At 53.7% G+C, this 19,655-nt stretch overlaps 3 protein-coding genes across 3 annotated transcripts; 2 read left to right on the top strand and 1 right to left on the bottom strand.

The window, feature by feature from the left end:
• Positions 1-366: 366 nt before the first annotated feature.
• NME4 (NME/NM23 nucleoside diphosphate kinase 4) lies at positions 367-3,582 on the top strand. The gene is made up of 5 exons (XM_082856573.1): positions 367-474; positions 2,102-2,235; positions 2,508-2,609; positions 2,707-2,819; positions 3,310-3,582. The coding sequence occupies exons 1-5, from the start codon at positions 384-386 to the stop codon at positions 3,431-3,433; spliced, it is 564 nt and encodes a 187-aa protein (XP_082712699.1). The 5' UTR covers positions 367-383; the 3' UTR covers positions 3,434-3,582.
• A 1,393-nt stretch (positions 3,583-4,975) lies between these two features.
• On the top strand, positions 4,976-17,426 carry DECR2 (2,4-dienoyl-CoA reductase 2). The gene is made up of 9 exons (XM_082856257.1): positions 4,976-5,135; positions 10,666-10,734; positions 11,823-11,874; positions 12,460-12,595; positions 14,091-14,215; positions 14,284-14,377; positions 14,524-14,628; positions 15,141-15,358; positions 16,394-17,426. Exons 1-8 carry the CDS (start codon positions 5,056-5,058, stop codon positions 15,356-15,358), a joined length of 879 nt encoding a protein of 292 aa, XP_082712383.1. The 5' UTR covers positions 4,976-5,055; the 3' UTR covers positions 16,394-17,426.
• Positions 12,649-13,625, bottom strand: LOC309972893 (small nuclear ribonucleoprotein Sm D2-like; the record flags this gene model as incomplete). The annotated part of the gene is made up of 2 exons (XM_082856798.1): positions 12,739-13,625; positions 12,649-12,685 (listed from the first exon to the last, which is right to left on the bottom strand). The coding sequence occupies exons 1-2, from the start codon at positions 13,086-13,088 to the stop codon at positions 12,649-12,651; spliced, it is 387 nt and encodes a 128-aa protein (XP_082712924.1). The 5' UTR covers positions 13,089-13,625.
• Positions 17,427-19,655: the final 2,229 nt, after the last annotated feature.

The following is a 19,655-nucleotide window of genomic DNA, read 5'->3' as shown; positions in this document are numbered from 1 at the left end:
GTTGTTTTTTTCTTCTGATTTTAACAGAAATTGACATTAAATACTTCCTTAGGCCGCCTGAGTGAATCAGGGTCGGTGTGGGGCCGCGAGGGTAGAGGCCATGGGGGCCTTGCGCTGCTCTCCCTCCCTCCACCCCTCCTCCTCTCCCCCTTCCCCTCCCTCCCTCCTACCTTTCTCCCGCTGCCCGTTCCCCGGGTTCCTTTTCTCCCTCTGCCCCTCCACCTCCCTCCCCTTCCCTCCTCCCGCTTCCCTCTGTCCCTCCAACCCTTCCCCAGGTTCCTTTTCTCCCTCCACCCTCCTCCCTCCCACTTCCCTCTGCCCCTCCCCCTCTATCCCCGGGCCTCTCTCTTGCGCTCTCAGACAGCACTCGCGGGCAGGGAGTCATGCGCGGTCTCTCCGGGCGCGCGGCGCTGCGGGGGCTGATGTGCCGCACGCGGGCCCCGGTCGCCAGCCTGCTTGCGCGCTCCAGCTCTGGTGAGTCCGCCCACCCGGCGGCCATGCGCGAGGTGGGGCGGGCTGAGGCGCCGCAGGCCTCTGCTGGCGCACGTGCGGGCCCTGGCGCAGGGGGCTTGAGGCCTCGGGACTGGCCGGCTGGAGCTGCGCGACCGTCGGGTTCTCGCCGGGCTGGGGCCCTGCACGCACCCCCCACCACCAGCACCGCTCACTCCCACCCAGCCCCCCACGCCCCCGCTCACCTCCTCACCGTGCTCAGGGCAGGGGGTCCCCAGGGTTCCAGGGCAGCAGGAAGCCAGAAGCCTGGTGGCCACACTTTGCGGCGGACTCGGGGCTCCTGAGAGGGGTCATTCTCATCAGATGAACACTGCCGTCCTGGGGCGTTTTTCCCTCTGGCCTATCCCTGCCCGCTGGTATCCACAGGGACCTCTGCCCTAGCTGCTGACCCTCAGGCTCTTCCTGAGCAGCAGATGTCCTGGCGTTCCAAATGCTGGCAAGAGTGAACTGCCACCGGCTGAGGCACAAGCCAGCTGGCAGCAGGGCCCCCAGGCACTGGGCTTGGGGGACGGAATAAGGTTGGGGGGACTTCCTCCAGCGCAGTTCATTGAAGGGATGTGGTGGGAACCCACTGTCTGCTCTCCAGGCCCTGCACAACTTTGGTTTATTTTCCTCCTGGGGATGGGAAGGCAGCTGCAGATGCCTCCAGGGACACTGGCCCTCCTGGACCCTATGTCTCATCGCTCCTCCAGTTTTCTCCTCCCTCTTTGCAGGAATTAGCTAGACATCCAGGGTCTGGGCTCCTCTCAAAAGTACACTTGACCCTGGACCCAATGCTGAGGGTCAGCATAACTCTGGAAGTGGCCTGGGGCTGTAGGAGGGTGACGATGCTGGGGGGTCTTCCGGGCAGTGTCTCCCCAGGAGGGGGAAGACTGTGGCAGTGTTGACTTTAGGTCTGGAAGCATCCCACCCTGGAACCCCACAGCAGCCTGGCCAACGGAGGTGTGAGGGGAGGAGCCCTCTCAACTCTCCCCACCTGCAGACAGGAACCCCTCCACCTTTCTCCTCAATCCCCAGGTCCCTTTGTCCCGCTGTCTGTGGCCCAGCCGGTGGGGAAAGTGCACTTCTGTCTCCCTGGTCCCCTGCCATTCCTTCACCTGAGACCCAGAAGATGGGTGGTAGTTCCTTCCTGATGTGGCAGGTTGGGGGTTCAGACATTGTGCTAGCGCCACAAAGGACAAGAGTGAAAATCAGGCCAAGACTTGTACTTTCTTTCCAGTGTGGCATCTTTGGGCCTCCGGGTGGCCTCTGAGCTGGACTGTGCCTCCCTAGGCCTCCAGGCTGTCTAAGATAGATGCCTTTTCAGGGGACATCAGCTCTATCATGGGCAGCTTCTGCCACTGCCTGGGAGGGCCCATGGCCCCTCTGACAGGCTGAAGTCCCCAGGGACCCCCTGTGCTGCTTGTCCCAAGGGGTAGCACCATGCTAGACAGTACTGGCTGTGGACACCACACTTCTCCCCTCCAGAGCTGCTCTGCCTGAGGCAGACACTCTGAAGTCCAGGTGACCCCTGGGTCCTGGCAGGGGAACCCAGGTCCGGGAGACATGAAAGGGTGAGGCCTCGGCAGCCCCGAACCCCCCTCTTCTAAAGGAGGACCCTCCTGGACCCTGGAGCGGACCCTGGTTGCGGTGAAGCCAGACGGGGTGCAGCGGAGGCTCGTTGGGGATGTGATACAGCGCTTTGAGAGGAGGGGCTTCAAGCTGGTGGGGATGAAGATGCTGCAGGTACCAGGGCTCTTGGCCTGTGGGTGTCCCTGAGGGGACTGGGATGGGGGGCTTCTCACATCTCAGCCCTGCGTCAGGAAGACATCCTGGTGTTGGCAGAAGAAGGGGAGGGGTGGGGAGGTGTCTGCCTTGTGCTTTTGTGGCTGGAGTGCTGCCCCATGTAGGTGTCGTCTGCAAAGGGCCCTGTGATCAGTACACCATGTCACTGTCCCAGTGCCTGGTGGGGCTCCCTCTCCAGGGCCTCCTCTCACCTCCTTCCCCCAATGCACCAGGCACCAGAGAGCATCCTTGCCGAGCACTACCACGACCTGCAGAGGAAGCCCTTCTATCCAGCCCTCATCAGCTACATGAGCTCCGGCCCGGTGGTGGCCATGGTACAGCGGGGCAGGGGTGGTGGGAGGGGTGGAGGGTCCTGGACTGAGCCCTTGGTGATACCCACCTCTCCCCACCTCCTTTATCTCTGTGCTGCAGGTCTGGGAAGGCCCCAATGTGGTTTGCACCTCGAGGGCTATGATAGGACACACCAACTCGGCTGAGGCTGCCCCTGGCACCATCCGGGGAGACTTCAGCATCCACATCAGCAGGTATGGGGGCCCTAACACACTCGGCCACTTGGAGCTGAGGGCCAGCTCACTAGGGGCTTGGGGTGGCGGCTTGCTGCTAAGGCAGATCCACCAGACCTGGGCTTCTTGCTCAGGAGAAAGTAAAGCCAGAGGAGACTTTTACTGATGGCACATCACACCTAACGTTTGCTAGTGCAGTTTTTTTAAAAACCCTTTCATGCACACAGGAGAAGATAAAGCATTCCCTGGGTGTTTTATATGTGCTCTGCCATCGTTGTCTGTCACCTCACTTTATCGCCAGACACCCCGGGGGTTAGCACGGGACAGATGAGGTTGTGGGTAAGAAGCTGAGATCAGGCTGTAATCCAGTTTTGCAGCTCCCCTGTTCTTCCTTTCACCTCTGTACAATCACCCCGCTTGCTCCCCTCGACAGTAGGGGATCAGCAGACTGTCCCTGGGACCCCCAAGGTGCACACTGAAGCCTGTGTCCTACCTCTGCCACCTGGCACAGGAATGTCATCCACGCCAGCGACTCCGTGGAGGGGGCCCAGAGGGAGATCCAGCTGTGGTTCCAGAGCAGTGAGCTGGTGGACTGGGCAGACGAAGGCCACCACAGCAGCATCTATCCAGCCTGAGCACTCAGGGTGCCCTCGGTCACCCCAGCATCCACCCAGGACCAACTACCTCTGTCGACAAGACCTTGAGCCCACACCCATGCTCTGCCCATCTGTCCCAGACCCACCCGCCTGTCCACCTGCTGCCCCACCCCAGCCCAGAGGGGTTGAGCCACCAACTTTATGTGCCTTTTAGTATTATCCGAAGCAAGCAAGAGATTGGACAAAATCCTTTCTGTACCAAAGTGCCAGACAAGCTTTGGGGTGCCTCCAAAAGCTGGTAGTGTGACCTCCCTTCCCCCAGAGTGGGGACATTAAAATTCACTGTGCTGTGCGTGGGGGTGGAGTGCTCATTACAGCCTCTGCCATCTCTGAGGTAAGGATGAGGCCTTTATGCAAAGTTGTAAGCAGCTTGAAAGTAGAAATGAAGCTTACCATCTCTCACACACCAGGAGGGAATCAATAACTTTGTTGAATGTATGAGACAGGCAGAGGTCCAGAGACCTCCAGCCTGAAATCTGGGGAATCCAAGCTGAGCCCCTGAGCTAGTGCTCTCCCTGAAGGAGGAGCCCTAGGCAGGACTGGAGGGTTGCAGGAAGGGGTAGGCAGGGAACTGAAGCCGCCCCCAGGGCAGAAAGGCTGGTGACCACACTGACACTACACACTTACGCCTGGTCCTCAGGTGTGTCCCCGGTCACTTGTCACAGGTACTGGACACCACACATCATTACACCTGCGGAGGCCGACTTGGTCCTCACTCAAATTTGACGTCTTGCCGACGGAAGCGCTGGTCCCGGATTCCCGGCTTTGGTTGCTCTCTGTGCCTACACATGAGGGCACGGATGAAGTGTACTGACTTTACTGGCCGCGAGAGGGTCGTGTTGGGAGCCAACCCTGGGACTGGCCATTCGAGAGAAGGGCCTTCCTTGTTTCCCATGGCTTTTCTGGGCTCTACTCTCCTTCCCTCTTCTACGTCACACTTTTGCAACAGGAAAGGGAAGCGTCCAGGAGGCGAGGAACTTTAAATGCTAGGCGAGTCCGACCAGGTGTTTTAAATGCACAGCAGGGCCCAGGGCGGTGAGGGAAGCCGAGGGGCCCTGGGCCGGCCCGCGAGCTCCACCTTAGCCCAGGAACCGAGTGTCCCCTTTGTCCGGCCGGCTCCGACCCCGGCACTGACGCCCAGCCTTGTGAAAAGCAGTCGGGAAAGCGGACAGCTCCCATCCGCGTTCACCGCGCCTCCGCCGCGAGAACCTGCCCGCCGCACTGCGCCTGCGCACACCTTGGCGCCCAGAGTGACTTCCAGTCCCAGCAGGCCGCGCGGCCATGCGGCCGGACGTCCTGGGAGAAGCGGGGTCAGGGCCGGGAAGGACTCGGTTGTCCTGGGAAGAGGGAGGGCCGGGGTGGTTGGAGCGTCCTGGGAGGAGCGAGGGGACGCGGAGGCGGGGCTTCCTGGGAGGAGCGAGAGCACGCGGAGGCGGAGCGTCCCGAGAGGGGCGAGCGCCGGGTGGGCCGGGCCTCCTCGTCCCAGGCCAGCCAGAGAGGAGGGCGCGGGCGCAGCGCCACCTGTCCCTGGAGGACGAGGTCGGAGTCCTGATCCCGGCGGGCCCCTGCTGTTCTAGCCTCCCAGGCCCGCACCGAGCGCCATGGCCCAGCCACCGCCTGACGTCAGCGAGGACGACTGTCTCCCGGAGTACCGCCACCTCTTCTGTCCGGACTTGCTTCGGTGAGGGCCGTGTCGGGGGCGCCCCAGGGAGCCGGGCAGGGGGCGGGGGCGCCTGCGGTGCGGGCTGCACGGGGACTGCGGTTTTACTGGGATGCGTGAGGACCCCATGCCTGATGGCCAGACTGTCCGGAGGTCCAGGTGCCCCAGAGATGCAACTGCTGGTGTTCTGATCTTTGCATGGCTGTGAGCACGGTCTGTTTGTCCTGTGGGTGATGGTGGGTGTTCATTAGCAATGCTCCGAGGTGGGGGTGAGTGTCAAAGGACACAACCAAGCCAAAGGTCAGGAGAGGGAAGGATTTATTACTGCCAGCAGCAAGTAAGGAGAACATTGGAGATTTTCCCCAAAGCGGAGTCTCCCCGCACAGCAAATTTGGGGAAGTTTTAAGCTAAAGGTGCATGCATATTCATGAAGGGTTTGGGCGGTTGAGAGACCAAGCTTTAATTGATTGAAGTCACAAGGGTCATCATCCCTGAGGTTCCAGTTGATCTGATGATTGCGCACTTCAGGCTAATCTTTACCATGGAAACAACTGGGAGTCTCTAAACCTGATTTATTATCTTTGCTATTGTTACTTCTCTTGCTGATGACAATCGTTAGTTTCTGTATTCTTTTTTTTTTAACTTGGATAGAGTTTGACCCCTATCCATTTTTTAAAATTTTTATTTTATTTATTTTTTTATACAGCAGGTTCTTATTAGTTATCTATTTTATACATATTAGTGTATATATGTCAATCCCGAACTCCCAATTCATCCCACCACCACGCCTCCCCGCCACTTTCCCCCCTTGGTGTCCATATGTTTGTTCTCTACATCTGTGTCTCTATTTCTGCCCTGCAAACCGGTTCATCTGTACCATTTTTCTAGGTTCCACATGTATGCGTTAATATATGATATTTGTTTTTCTCTTTCTGACTTACTTCACTCTGTATGACAGTCTCTAGGTCCATCCACGTCTCTACAAATGACCCAACTTCGTTCCTTTTTATGGCTGAGTAATATTCCATTGTATATACGTACCACATTTTCTTTATCCATTCGTCTGTCGATGGGCATTTAGGTTGCTTCCATGACCTGGCTATTGTAAATAGTGCTGCCATGAACATTGGGGTGCATGTGTCTTTTTGAATTATGGTGTTCTCTGCATATATACCCAGTAGTGGGATTGCTGGGTCCTAGGATAATTCTATTTTTAGTTTTTTAAGGAACCTCCATACTGTTCTCCATAGTGGCTGTATCAATTTACATTCCCACCAACAGTGTAGGAGGGTTCCCTTTTCTCCACACTCTCTCCAGCATTTGTTGTTTGCAGATTTTCTGATGATGCCCATTCTAACCCGTGTGAGGTGATACCTCATTGTAGTTTTGATTTGCATTTCTCTAATAATTAGTGATATTGAGCAGCTTTTCATGTGCCTCTTGGCCATCTGTATGTCTTCTTTGGAGAAATGTCTATTTAGGTCTTCTGCCCATTATTTGATTGGGTTGTTTGTTTTTTTAAATATTGAGCTGCATGAGCTGTTTATATATTTTGGAGATTAATCCTTTGTTGCTCCATTTGCAAATATTTTCTCCCATTCTGAGGGTTGTCTTTGTGTCTTGTCTGTAGTTTCCTTTGCTGGGCAAAAGCTTTTAAGTTTCATTACGTCCCATTTGTTTATTTTTGTTTTTATTTCCATTACTCTAGGAGTTGCGTCAAAAAAAGACCTTGCTGTGATTTATGGCAAAGAGTGTTCTTCCTATGTTTTCCTCTAAGAGTTTTATAGTGTCTGGTCTTACATTTAAGTCTTTAATCCATTTTGAGTTTATTTTTGTGTATGGTATTAGGGAGTGTTCTAATTTCATTCTTTTACATGTAGCTGTCCAGTGCTCCCAGCACCACTTATTGAAGAGACTATCTTTTCTCCATTATATATTCTTGCCTCCTTTGTCATAGATTAGTTGACCATAGGTGCATGGGTTTATCTCTGGGCTTTCTGTCCTGTTCCACTGATCTGTATTTCTCTTTTTGTGCCAGTACCATATTGTCTTGATTACTGTAGCTTTGTAGTATAGTCTGAAGTCAGGGAGTCTGATTCCTCCAGCTCCGTTTTTTTCCTTCAAGTCTGCTTTGGCTATTCGGGGTCTTTTGTGTCTCTACACAAATTTTAAGATTTTTTGTTCTAGTTCTGTAAAAAATGACACTGGTAATTTGATAGGGATTGCATTGAATCTGTAGATTGCTTTGGGTAGTAGTCATTTTCACAATATTGATTCTTCCAATCCAAGAACATGGTATATCTCTCCATCTGTTTGTGTCATCTTTGATTTCTTTCATCAGTGTCTTATAGTTTTCTGAGTACAGGTCTTTTACCTCCTTAGGTAGGTTTATTCCTAGGTATTTTATTCTTTTTGTTGCAATGGTAAATGGGATTGTTTCCTTAATTTCGCTTTCTGATCTTTTGTTGTTAGTGTATAGGAATGCAAGAGATTTCTGTGCATTAATTTTGTATCCTGCAACTTTACCAAATTCATTGATTAGCTCTAGTAGTTTTCTGGTGGCATCTTTAGGATTCTCTATGTATATTATCATGTCATCTGCAGTGACAGTTTTACTTCTTCTTTTCCAATTTGTATTCCTTTTATTTCTTTTTCTTCTCTGATTGCAGTGGTTAGGACTTCCAAACTATGCTGAATAATAGTGGCGAGAGTGGACATCCTTGTTTTTTTCCTGATCTTAGAGGAAGTGCTTTCAGGTTTTCACTATTGAGAATGATGTTGCTGTGGGTTTTTTCATACATGGCCTTTATTATGTTGAGGTAGGTTCCCTCTATGCCCACGTTCTGGAGAGTTTTTATCATAAATGGGTGTTGAATTTTGTCAAAAGCTTTTTCTGCATCTATTGAGATGATCATATGGTTTTCATTCTTCAATTTGTTAATATGGTGTATCACATTGATTGATTTGCATATATTGAAGAATCCTTGCGTCCCTGGGATAAATCCCACTTGATCATGGTGTATGATCCTTTTAATATGTTGTTGGATTCAGTTTGCTAGTATTTTGTTGGGGATTTTTGCATCTATATTCATCAGTGATATTGGTCTGTAATTTTCTTTTTTTGTAGTATCTTTATCTGGTTTTGGTATCAGGGTGCTGGTGGCCTCATAGAATGAGTTTGGGAGTGTTCCTTCCTCCACAATTTTTTGGAAGAGTTTGAGAAGGATGGGTGTTAGCTCTTCTCTAAATGTTTGATAGAATTCACCTGTGAGGCCATCTGGTCCTGCACTTTTGTTCGTTGGAAGATTTTTAATCACAGTTTCAATTTCATTACTTGTGATTGGTCTGTTCATATTTTCTATTTCTTCCTGGTTCAGTCTTGGAAGGTTATACCTTTCTAAGAATTTGTCCACTTCTTCCAGGTTGTCCATTTTATTGGCATATAGTTGCTTGTAGTAGTCTCTTAGGATGCTTTGTATTTCTGCGGTGTCTGTTGTAACTTCTCCTTTTTCATTTCTAGTTTTATTGATTTGAGTCCTCTCCCTCTTTTTCTTGATGAGTCTGGCTAGTGGTTTACCAATTTTATTTATCTTCTCAAAGAACCACCTTTTAGTTTTATTGATCTTTGCTGTTGTTTTCTTTGTTTCTATTTCATTTATTTCTGCTCTGATCTTTATGGTTTATTTCCTTCTGCTAACTTTGGGTTTTGTTTGTTCTTCTTTCTTTAGTTCCTTTAGGTGTAAGGTTAGATTGTTTATTTGAGATTTTTCTTGTTTCTTGAGGTAGGCTTGTATTGCTATAAACTTCCCTCTTAGAACTGCTTTTCCTGCATCCCATAGGTTTTGGATCATTGTGTTTTCATTGTCATTTGTCTCTAGGTATTTTTTATTTCCTCTTTGATTTCTTCAGTGATCTCTTGGTTATTTAGTAATGTATTGTGTAGCCTCCATGTGTTTGTGTTTTTTATGTTTTTTCCCCTGTAATTGATTTCTAATCTCATAGCGTTATGGTCGGAAAAGATGCTTGATATGATTTCAATTTTCTTAAATTTACCGAGGCTTGATTTGTGACCCAAGATGTGATCTATCCTGGAGAACGTTCCATGTGCACTTGAGAAGGAAGTGTAATCTGCTGTTTTTGGATGGAATGTCCTATAAATATCAATTAAATCTATCTGGTCTATTTTGTCATTTAAAGTTTGTGTTTTGTTATTAATTTTCTGTCTGGATGATCTGTCCATTGGTGTAAGTGAGGTGTTAAAGTCCCCCACTATTATTATTATTTTTTTTAATTTATTTATTTATTTTTGACTGTGTTGGGTCTTCGTTGCTGCATGCGGGCTTTCTCTAGTTGCAGTGAGCAGGGGTACTCTTCGTTGTGGTGTGCAGGCTTCTCATTGTGGTGGCTTCTCTTGTTGCAGAGCACAGGCTTTAGGTGCACAGGCTTCAGTAGTTGTGGTGCGTGGGCTCAGTAGTTGTGGCTCACGGGCTCTAGAGCACAGGATCAGTAGTTGTGGTGCATGGGCTTAGTTGCTCCACGGTATGTGGGATCTTCCGGGCCAGGGCTTGAACCTGTGTCCCCTGCATTGGCAGGCAGATTCTTAACCACTGAGCCACCAGGGAAGCCCAAAGTCCTCCACTATTATTGTGTTACTGTCGATTTCCTCTTTTATAGCTGTTAGCAGTTGGCTTATGTATTGAGGTGCTGCTATGTTGGGTGTATATCTATTTATAATTGTTATTTCTTCTTCCTGGATTAATCCCTTGATCGTTATGTAGTGTCCTTTCTTGTCTCTTGTAACATTCTTTATTTTAAAGTCTATTTTATCTGATATGAGTATTGCTACTCCAGCTTTCTTTTGATTTCCATTTACATGGAATATCTTTTTCCATCCTCTCACTTTCAGTCTGTATGTGTCCCTAAGTCTGAAGTGGGTCTCTTGTAGACAGCATATATATGTGACCCCTACCCATTTTTATTTAAAAAAAAAATTTATTTATTTGGCAGCACCGGGTCTTAGTTGTGACATGTGGCATGGCATGTGGGATCTTCAGTTGTGGCATGCGGGATCTAGTTCCCTGACCAGGGATCAGGTCCCTGCATCAGGAGCATGGAGTCTTAACCACTGGACCACCAGGGAAGTCCCAGTTTCTGTATTCTTTTGAGACCTGTTCGAGGACAAGACTGTGACCAGGCTTAGATCATAGAATGGCTTAGGCCAAAAATGCTTCTCTTATGTCAAGAAAGCCATGCGTGTTTCTCTTTCTCCAGGAACCATCTACTCTATCCACTTAGAAGGTGGCTGGAGGAAGGCTTGTATGTTTTGAAAACATTTCTCACTTAATTGATAACTTTCTGCATAGAGACTTTTATGCATAGAGACATTCTTCCCAAAGATTCAAAAAGCTGAGGAATGCAGGCTTTAAAAAGCAGTGTTTCTCAAATTTGACAGAAGTGCCCAGTGCAGAGGGTCAGTGTCCTCCAGGAGCACCTCCTCCCCGCCCCCATTTAACAGGGGCCTCTTTAAAGAGCCTCTATTTTCTTCTCTCAGGGACAAGGTAGCCTTCATCACAGGCGGCGGCTCTGGAATCGGGTTCCGGATTGCTGAGATTTTCATGCGGTAAGCACTGCTCTGTGTGCTCTGTGCCCCATCTTGCTCCCCACCCCCTTGCATAGACCCCACTGGACCCTGGGATCTTGGGCAAAATGCCGGTGGGTGGTGGGAACCCCTCTAGCCCCAGGGCCATCAGAGAGCATCTGAAAGGGGTCAAGTGCTGTCCGGGGAGAGGCAAGACTACAGCCTCTCCTAGAGATTAGTCTAGACTGTTGGGCTCTGGCCTTAGCACCCCCATTTGTACAAAGCGGGAGGATCCAAAGGTTGAGGTAATTCTACTGCAGTGTCCCCCAGGGTCTTGCTGAGCCAGGGTCAGTGTGGGCCGAGTTGGACCCTGGCACCATGCAGAGCACAGTGTCTCCTGGGACACAAGGTCTGTGGTCTCAGGCCCAGGTCAACAGTTTGTCACCCCCACCTAGGAGAGGCCTAGAGTTAGGCTGGGGTTAGGGGAGGTGAAGCTGGTTTCCTCCAGGACCCTGCTTTTCAGAGATGTCCCACTGGACGAGATTTTGGGACTCATCCATTCCAGGTGAACTTGTTTTCCTAGCTGGAAGCTTTGTTGCTTCTCTGAGCAGAGCGTGGCCAGCTGTGCTGTGGTGTTCTGAGGATTCAGTGGGACTGGCTTAGCAGGTGGTAGCTGGTACTGTTACTGAGTTTGAGGCTGGGTTTGTCAGGAGGTAAGGCAGGGGAGGTGCCCTGGCCCTGGAATGGGCTCTCTGTCCTTCACTCCAGCCTCCCGGGGAGACCCAGGTGGACCCAGCAGGACTCATGCAGAGTCTGGGCCCTGTGTCCAAGACTCACAGCTGCTCACATGGTGTTTGGGGCAAGGCCCACATCCCCGCATGGCTGGCATACCTCATGCCAGAGAGACCCAGCCCAGAAACCAGTGGTGCCTGCCTGAGGTCCTGCCACAGTCTCTCAGCCCCACAGAGGCCCCTGTGTCCTCTGCTAGCTGTGCCTTCAGCCCTAGGCTGGTGTTTAAGCCTGAGAGACCCTTTGGGGAGGGGGACCTTTGCTTCAAGCGCCAGGCAGGAGCCCGGCTGGGCGTGTCCCTTGCACCTTGCTGCCCTCACACCTGCCCTCTGGCTTTGCAGGCACGGCTGCCACACAGTCATCGCCAGCAGAAGTCTTCCCAGAGTGTCGATGGTAAGGGGTCTCTCCTGTGCCCACATGTCCATGGGTAGCTTTGGGGGCTGGGAGCCTGGGCCTGGAGGGTCCTGAGGTCCAGAGGATGATTACATCAAAACCTGCCCCTCTTCCAAATACAGAGCTTCAATGGAAGTGGCCCGCAGGGACATCCTTGTCTTTTTAAAGAATCTACTTATTGGGTCCTGTGCAGGAACCCTTATGTTGGGTGGTACTGTGGCCCCAAGACAGATATCTGGGCTCACCAGGGTCATGAGGGTGGAGAGTCTCTCCACTGCCACGGCTGGTCTCGGGGCAGGGACTGGACGTCAGCTGGAGCTGCCGTTGACCTGTGACTAGTGACCAGGGGCCTGGAGGGTGATGAAAGGGGAGAGGGTGCGGGTTGTCTTAGCAGCGTCCACCAGGGGTCATGGCCCTAGGGAGTGGCCACTTGCCAGTTGTGTCTCTGCAGAGTGGGTTTCAGCAGCAGAGCCCGGCTTCCTGGCAGAACCTGGCTCATCATCCTTATCAGATTCTGAAGGGCTGTTCCTCCAGGCTGAGGCCACCGGCCTGCTGCCCACCTCTCTCTTCCTGTCCGGCTTCTAGGCTGCCAGAAAGCTGGCTGCTGCCACTGGCCAGAAGTGCCTCCCTTTATCTCTGGATGTCCGAGCTCCCCTGGCCATCATGGCAGCCGTGGAGCAGGCTCTGAAGGAGTTCGGGAAGATCGACATTCTCATTAACTGTGAGTCACTGTTGAGCGAGGCCAGGGGGCTTCCTTTTTTCTTTTTAGAAAAATCACAGTACTTTATTATTCCCAGTGCAAAGGGCAGGTCTTTGAAAAACGAGGGGGCAAGTTCTGATTGCGGGGAGGAGGCCCCTTCTTGCTGGCTATGCATGAGCGAGTTCCACAGGACCACAATGACCGAGTCCCCACACAGGACCATCTTGGAGATGTAGCGGTGCTTGTTGACTGGCTTGGACTTCTTCTTGCTCCTGCCACTCTTGGGGACCTCGGTCCACACCTCCTTCACTTTCTCCAGCACCATGTTGCGGTGCCTATCAAAGGCCTTCACACGGCCCAGGAGCTTCTTGTTGTGGCAATTGATGAGCACTTGGGTGTTGTTCTTGACCGACTGTGTGAGCACGGGGAGTGGACCCATGTTAAACTCTTCCTCCTCCCGCTTCTGCAGCTCCTCTGGGGTCATCTCACCCTTGGGCTTGTTGAGGAGGCACATGGTGGCAGTGGTGGTGGCCGTGCTCTCAAGTCACTAATGTCTCCTCCACATTGCTTCGGCCTTCTGGCCAGGGGGCTTCTGACAGGTCAGCAATACCAGATCTCCCTGTTTGGAGGCCCCAGAACTGTCCTGGCTCCAGGCCACTGTCTCAGCCCAGCTCAGCTCCTTCCGGGTCAGTGCAGCTGTGGCTCAAGAGGATGCCCTGTGAACTAGGCTGAATCATAGAGTAGGGCCACTCTTGTGTCCTGAAATTCCCCCTTAAAGAAAAAGGACTACATGTTATTGTTTTAGTATAGTTTTAGATTCGCAGACTAATTGAGCAGATAGTACAGAGAACTCCACATACTATGAACACCTTGCATTTGTTACAACCGGGGAACCGATATTGATACATACGGTTAACTATAGTCCCTATTTTACATTCAGGTTCATTTTTGCTGAAATTTCCTTTAAAAACATCCTGCGTCTTACTTTCCTGCCACTAACAAAGTCATAAGCTGGGCAGCTTAAAACAACAGAAATATATTCTCTCACAGTCTGGAGGCCAGAAGTCTGAAAACAAGGCTCGGCGGAGCTTCTGTCCCAGGCCCTGCCCTCAGCTCCTGGGGTTGCTGCCTGGTGGGCCCTGGCTCTGGGCTGCACCCCTCCAGCCTCTGCCTTCCACACACTGCCATCCCCTGTGCACGTCTGTGTCCTCTTCTCTTTAAGGATGCCAATCGTTGGGCTTAGGCCACCCTAATTCAGTATGATCTACTCTTACCTTGATGACATCTGCAAAGACCATCTTTTCAAATAAGATCACGTTCACAGGCACCAGGGGTTGGGACTTAAGCGAATTTTTTTAGGACACAATCCAACCCATAAAACCCATCCTGCCCATCATTCAGGAACTTGTCCAAATGCTCAGGTTTCCTTCCCTGGCCAACCTGGGCCACCCCGAGGGTCCAGATGCTTCAACTGCCCGGGGCTCCAGCACCATCCGCTCTCTCCTTCCACTGGCAGGTGCAGCCGGGAACTTCCTGTGCCCTGCCAGTGCCTTGTCCTCCAACGCCTTCAAGACCGTGATGGACATCGACACCTTGGGCACCTTCAACGTGTCTCGCGTACTCTACGAGAAGTTCTTCCATGTGAGTGTCCCGTGGCCAGGGCCTCCCCGCTTCTGGCCACCACTCACTGCCCCTCTCGTGTGTTGCAGCGCCATGGAGGGGTGATCGTGAACATCACTGCAACCCTGGGTACCCGCGGGCAGGTGCTCCAAGTGCATGCAGGCTCTGCCAAGGCGGCCGTGGGTACGGGCGCCCCCTCTGGTCTGCCCACGTGGGTTCCTCCCCATCCCTGTCCCCAGAGGCTGGCAGTGTCCCCCCAGCCCCACCCGGGCCTCCCTAAAGGCAGAGCAGCCCTGCTTCTCCCTCATGCCTGCCGGCCTCCCGTGCAGATGCGATGACACGGCACCTGGCTGTGGAGTGGGGCCCCCAGAACATCCGCATCAACAGCCTTGCCCCCGGCCCCATCAGCGGCACAGAGGGCTTCCGGCGGCTGGGTAAGGCTCCCGGGAAGCCCAGGCCCCCCAGCGGGTGCTCCCCTAAGCACAGGCACCCCCGCCCCCTCCACCGTGCCTCCGAGGGCTCCCCTCCCACCTGGCTGGGACAGGCCTGGGATCAGTGCCAAATCCTCATGGCTTCCCAGGGTGGGCAAAGAGTCCGTCTCCAGGCTGGGGACAGTTTGCACAGCCCTGCAATGGACTAAGGGTCAGCTGGACTTGGGCAGCTGTCCCCTAGAGCTAGAGGCCAGGGGCTGCTGGTCTTGATGTGTGAGCCGGACACAAAGTGGGGCCCCATTGAAGCCTCCAGAGCCTTGGCAGGGTGAGCAGAGAAAGGCCCTGTGCTGGTTCTGTAGTGGTGTTACTGTACCTGGCCTGTTCCTGCTCCCCCAGGATGATGCTAACGATGCCCCCAACATTCCCAGGTGTGGTTCAGGGAAAGCTGGGCAGGGAGGGTGGAGGGCCCCGGGGTCCTGGGGCCCACAGGGGCTGAGCCTCCCACTGCTTCCCAGGTGGCCCACAGGCCAGCATGAGGGCAAAGGTCCTGGCAAGCCCCCTGCAGAGGCTGGGGAACAAGACGGAGATCGCCCACAGCACCCTCTTCCTGGCCAGCCCTTTGGCATCCTATGTGACGGGGGCCCTGCTGGTGGTTGATGGTGGGGCCTGGCTGACATTCCCTAACGACATCCAGTCGCTGGCGGACTTCTCATCCTTCTCTGCTAAGCTCTAGGTGATGTGCCACTCCCACCTTCAGGGGTCACCTGTGTCCTTGGCCCCCTCCCCAAAATACCCACCTAGTGGACTGGTGGTCACTGTGCTGGGCCTGATGCCTTTCTCCTCAGTCTCTTACGTGTATTTCTAGATGTATTCTCGGGCACTGTTGGGTTCCCCTGCTCCACACATAGGGCAAGGCTCGAGTCTTCCAGGGCAGATGGGTGGTGCTGGGAGGGGCCAGCCCCACGGAGCTGCACTGCAGACCTCGGGGCCTCCCTGAAAACCAGAACCTGTGTGGCTTGCCTGAAGAGGCTGGGAACCCTGTCTCTCTTTGGGAGCTCCCCTGGGTGACCCTCTCTGGGGGCCTGAGGGCTTGCTGGGCCCATGGGGGTGGGGGAAGGTGCCACTGCTCTCTGCTTCCCCTCCTCCCCCACCAGCCCCAGGGGTATGGCCAGCCCTTGAGACCTGCTCATCCTAGTCCTCTGAGCAGCAGCTTCCTTTGAGGATGGCTGAGGAGATGTAACCGCCCTGGTTGGGACCTGGCCCCTAAGCCTCCTGGGTCCCCGTCGCAGGGTGGTGGCAGGAACGTTCTAGGACTTTGGCTGGCTCCTGTCCCGTCCTGGGGGTGGGAGTGCTGGAGGGACACCCAGGAGCTCACAGCGTTCAGTCACACCATGAAGCTGCAGTTGGCGTGGGCTTCTGTGGAGAACCCCAGTCTCAGAGGTGGGCTTGTTTGTAGGACAGGAGCTGCTGATTGGCCATCTGTGGTTTGGTGGCCGGCAGACACGTTCTCAGTGCCCGGGGCATGCGGGCGACCAGGTGGCGGGAGGGTGTGGGTGCTGGGCAGGCCCCCCGGTCGCTGGGGTGAGGAGTACTGATGGAGGGCTGGGAGGGGGCAGAGGGGGCCATTGTATCCACCTCCAGGAGACACACACAGCCTGGTGGCCTGCTGCCTGCCCCAGCCTGGCCACTCACACCCCCAGGGCTGTGCAGGAGGTGGGTGCCCCTCAGTGCTCTCCAGTGACCTTGTGTCTGCTGGCATTTCTGACAGGCAGGGGACAGTGTGCTGCAGAGGAGCTGGTCCACACCTGCCCTCGGATCCCTGCGACCTGCCTCCCGCCTGCCCAGCCTGAGCGCCAAACCTGACAATTCCAACAAGAGTGTCTGAAGCAGAGACTGGCCTTTCCTCTAGGAACCATGCTGCATCCACATTCCCTTCCCATGGCCCTGTCTCCCATGCATGGGGGGCAGGGACTAGGCAGTGTGGCTGGCCTGCTGACCTGCTCACACACGCCGGGGAGTTCCAGCGCTTCGAGAGTGTTGAGGAGGCCAGGACGCAGGGGTGTCCCCCTTGCACAACCCAGGGTCAGGGCTGTCCCGCCACCCCAGCCCCTGCCTAGGCTGGCCTCCTTTCCCCTCCTGCCTGCATCCAGTGGGTGTCCTGAGGTGGCTCCCATGGCCTGGGTGGAGAGAAGGGGGCATTTCAGGCTATCTTCTCTTCCTTGCTCTCCCGCTTTGAGACCTTTGCTTGGCAAAGAGATGCCAAACTAGGGAGGCTGGAGAAGCGTGTTTAAGCCTCTCCACAAGACCTGTGTCCTGGGTCCTATCCCCGGGGGTGTAGGCTGCAGAAGGGACCTCTGCCGGACTCCAGTGACACGGGCAGGGTTGCTCCCCACCTGCCCTGGAGTCTGTCCTTTGCTGGGACATCCCCAGAGGACTTAGTCCTTGGTCATTTAGGGGCTCACTTTCTAGGTCCTCCAGGTGGCCTGTCCCCATTGTCACCAGCACCCTCCCTCAGGCCCAGGGGGTGGGGGATCTCTGGACCCTCAATTCTTCCACAATGACCACTCTTTGACACACATCCAGGCCAGGACCTAAGGCGGCCACTTGGATCCTGGGCTTGTTTTCTGTGCTGTTTGTTACAAACTTCAAGGTGCTCAAAGCTGTTGGTCTGCCCTCTGGCTGGACATGCGGCTTGGGTGCCCCCTTCCTCCCTGCCTCCCACCCTGCCCCCATCTGTACCGTCCATTTGCATAAGCACGGGTCCTAGAGTTTTGCCAGAAAATGCATTTACTTAAAAAATAATCATTTTCCTGTGAAAATATCTATTCATTAGACTTCACAAATGTTTTTAGAAGGAGGAGGAGGGCACCTGAACAGAATCACTGGTGATCTGGGCATTTAGTGGTGTGTCTACTTCCTGTCTTTTTCCTGTGAAGAGTTTAGAAAACACTTTTTACCTACTGCGTGAAGCCCTGGTCCTGAGGCAGGGGGAGCCCACCCTGAGGCGAGGGGAGGCTGTCTGCTCCCCTGGTGGGAGGGGTGTCCTCCACAGCTGGTCCTGGAGGGGGGCAGGGGGCGCTGCCTGCCCTGCAAGCTCCTGGTGCTGCCACTAGAGTCCTGAGCTTGAGCCCTCTGCCCCAGATATCCACACCCACCTGAGTTCCTTCCCGCCTTCATGGGTGCAGGGGCATGGCAGGGAGGCCACCGGGCAGAAGGAGCTCCGCTTGCCATTTAAACAGAGACCAGGGTGTGGTGGCCTCAAGTCTACCAGCAAGGCAGGCAGATGGGCGCTCGTGATGCCACGGGAGGAGGAAAGAACCATGAAGGCAGTTCCTGGGGAGCTGCAACCATAGACCCCACGTGCCAGAGAGCTGAGGCCTGCCGTCCCTGGAGGAGACAGAGAAGGCCCTGGGGAGGGTGTCCCGCCAGCCACATTCAAAGGCCTGGGACTCAACAGCAGCGTAGCTCCAGGAGGACAGAAGAGAATGAAAGGAGTGAGCCTTTTATTACTGTTAGTCAGGATTCTCCAGGAAACAGAGCCAGTAGGATATATATAGATCTGCAGGAGGAGATTTATTATAGGGACTGGCTCATGTGACTGTGGGGGCTGAGAAGTCCCATGATCTGCCAACTGCAAGCTGGAGACCCGGCAAAGCAGATGGCGTGATTCAGTCTGAGCCCGAAGGCCCAAGAACCAGGGGCTCCGACAGCCAAGGGCACCGGAAGGTGGATGTCCCCGCTCAAGCAGAGAGCGAGGGAACTTGCCCTTTCTCAGCCCACACTGATGAAGTCAGGTCTTCCATCTACTGAATCAAATGCTAATCTCTGAGAAATACCCAGAGATACCGATTTACCAGCTATCTGGGCACACATTAGCCCCGTAAAGTTGACACAAAGTTAAACATCACAGTTGCACACACTATGAGGTCCGTGCCCACTCTCATCGTCTGCATGTGGTGGTCAGTTTGGCTGTAAGGAATCTGCCTTGCTGTTTGGCTTAGTCCACCAGCCCCGGCTGTCATCCTGCAGGTCCAGGACACCTGCTGGGGGCTTGTGGGTCATGGGCACACCTGGCGCGTGTCACTTGCCAGGTGGGCTCTGGGACGAGCTGGCAAGGAGGGCCAGGTGCACGTGATAAGGGAGTTAACACCGGCTGCAGCAGTGGCACTCGGACTTGGTGGCAGTTGGCAGAGAACTAGGTTGTCCCCTTCCACATTAACAATCTCTACAATTCCCTTAGAAAATGCCAGGTTCTCTGAAAGGAAGGATCATCTTTTATGTGTGAACCTCAGCTGTGGAAGCTGATTTACAGACCCCGCCCACTCCGAGTCCCCCTTCCATGGCATGAGGATGCCTCACGTCTTTTCAGAACTACACATAGAAACATCACGGCCGGGCTTCTCTGGTGGCACGGTGGTTAAGAATCCGCCTGCCAATGCAAGGGACATGGGTTCGAGCCCTGGCCTGGGAAGATCCCACATGCTGCGGAGCAACTAAGCCCGTGCGCCGTAACTACTGAGCCTGTGCTCTAGAGCCCGCGAGCTACAACTACTGAAGCCTGTGTGCCTAGAGCCTGTGTTCTGCAATGAGAAGCCACAACAATGAGAAGCCCGCGCACCGCAACGAAGAGTAGCCCCTGCTCTCCGCAACTAGAGAAAGCCCGTGTGCAGAAATGAAGACCCAACACAGCCAAAACAAAAACAAAACAAAACAAATAAGTTAATTAAAAAAATAAACAGGAAACATCATGGCTACAGCATAGGGCTGCCCACCACCGGGGTGCAGCCTTCCAGCCCCTGCTCCACGTTGTACATTTTTATTTTTATTTTATTTTTTTGGCTGTGTGTCTTCGTTTCTGTGCGAGCGGGGGGCCACTCTTCATCGCTGTGCGCGGGCCTCTCACTATCGTGGCCTCTCTTGTTGCGGAGCACAGGCTCCAGACGCGCAGACTCAGTAGTTGTGGCTCACGGGCCCAGTTGCTCCGCGGCATGTGGGATCTTCCCAGACCAGGGCTCGAACCCGTGTCCCCT

Source organism: Leucopleurus acutus (genome assembly GCF_964270905.1).
Source record: "Leucopleurus acutus genome assembly, chromosome: 16".
Lineage (NCBI taxonomy): Eukaryota > Metazoa > Chordata > Mammalia > Artiodactyla > Delphinidae > Leucopleurus > Leucopleurus acutus.
The sequence above is the reverse complement of the archived record's forward strand: the minus strand, read 5'-3'. Positions and strand labels throughout refer to the sequence as shown.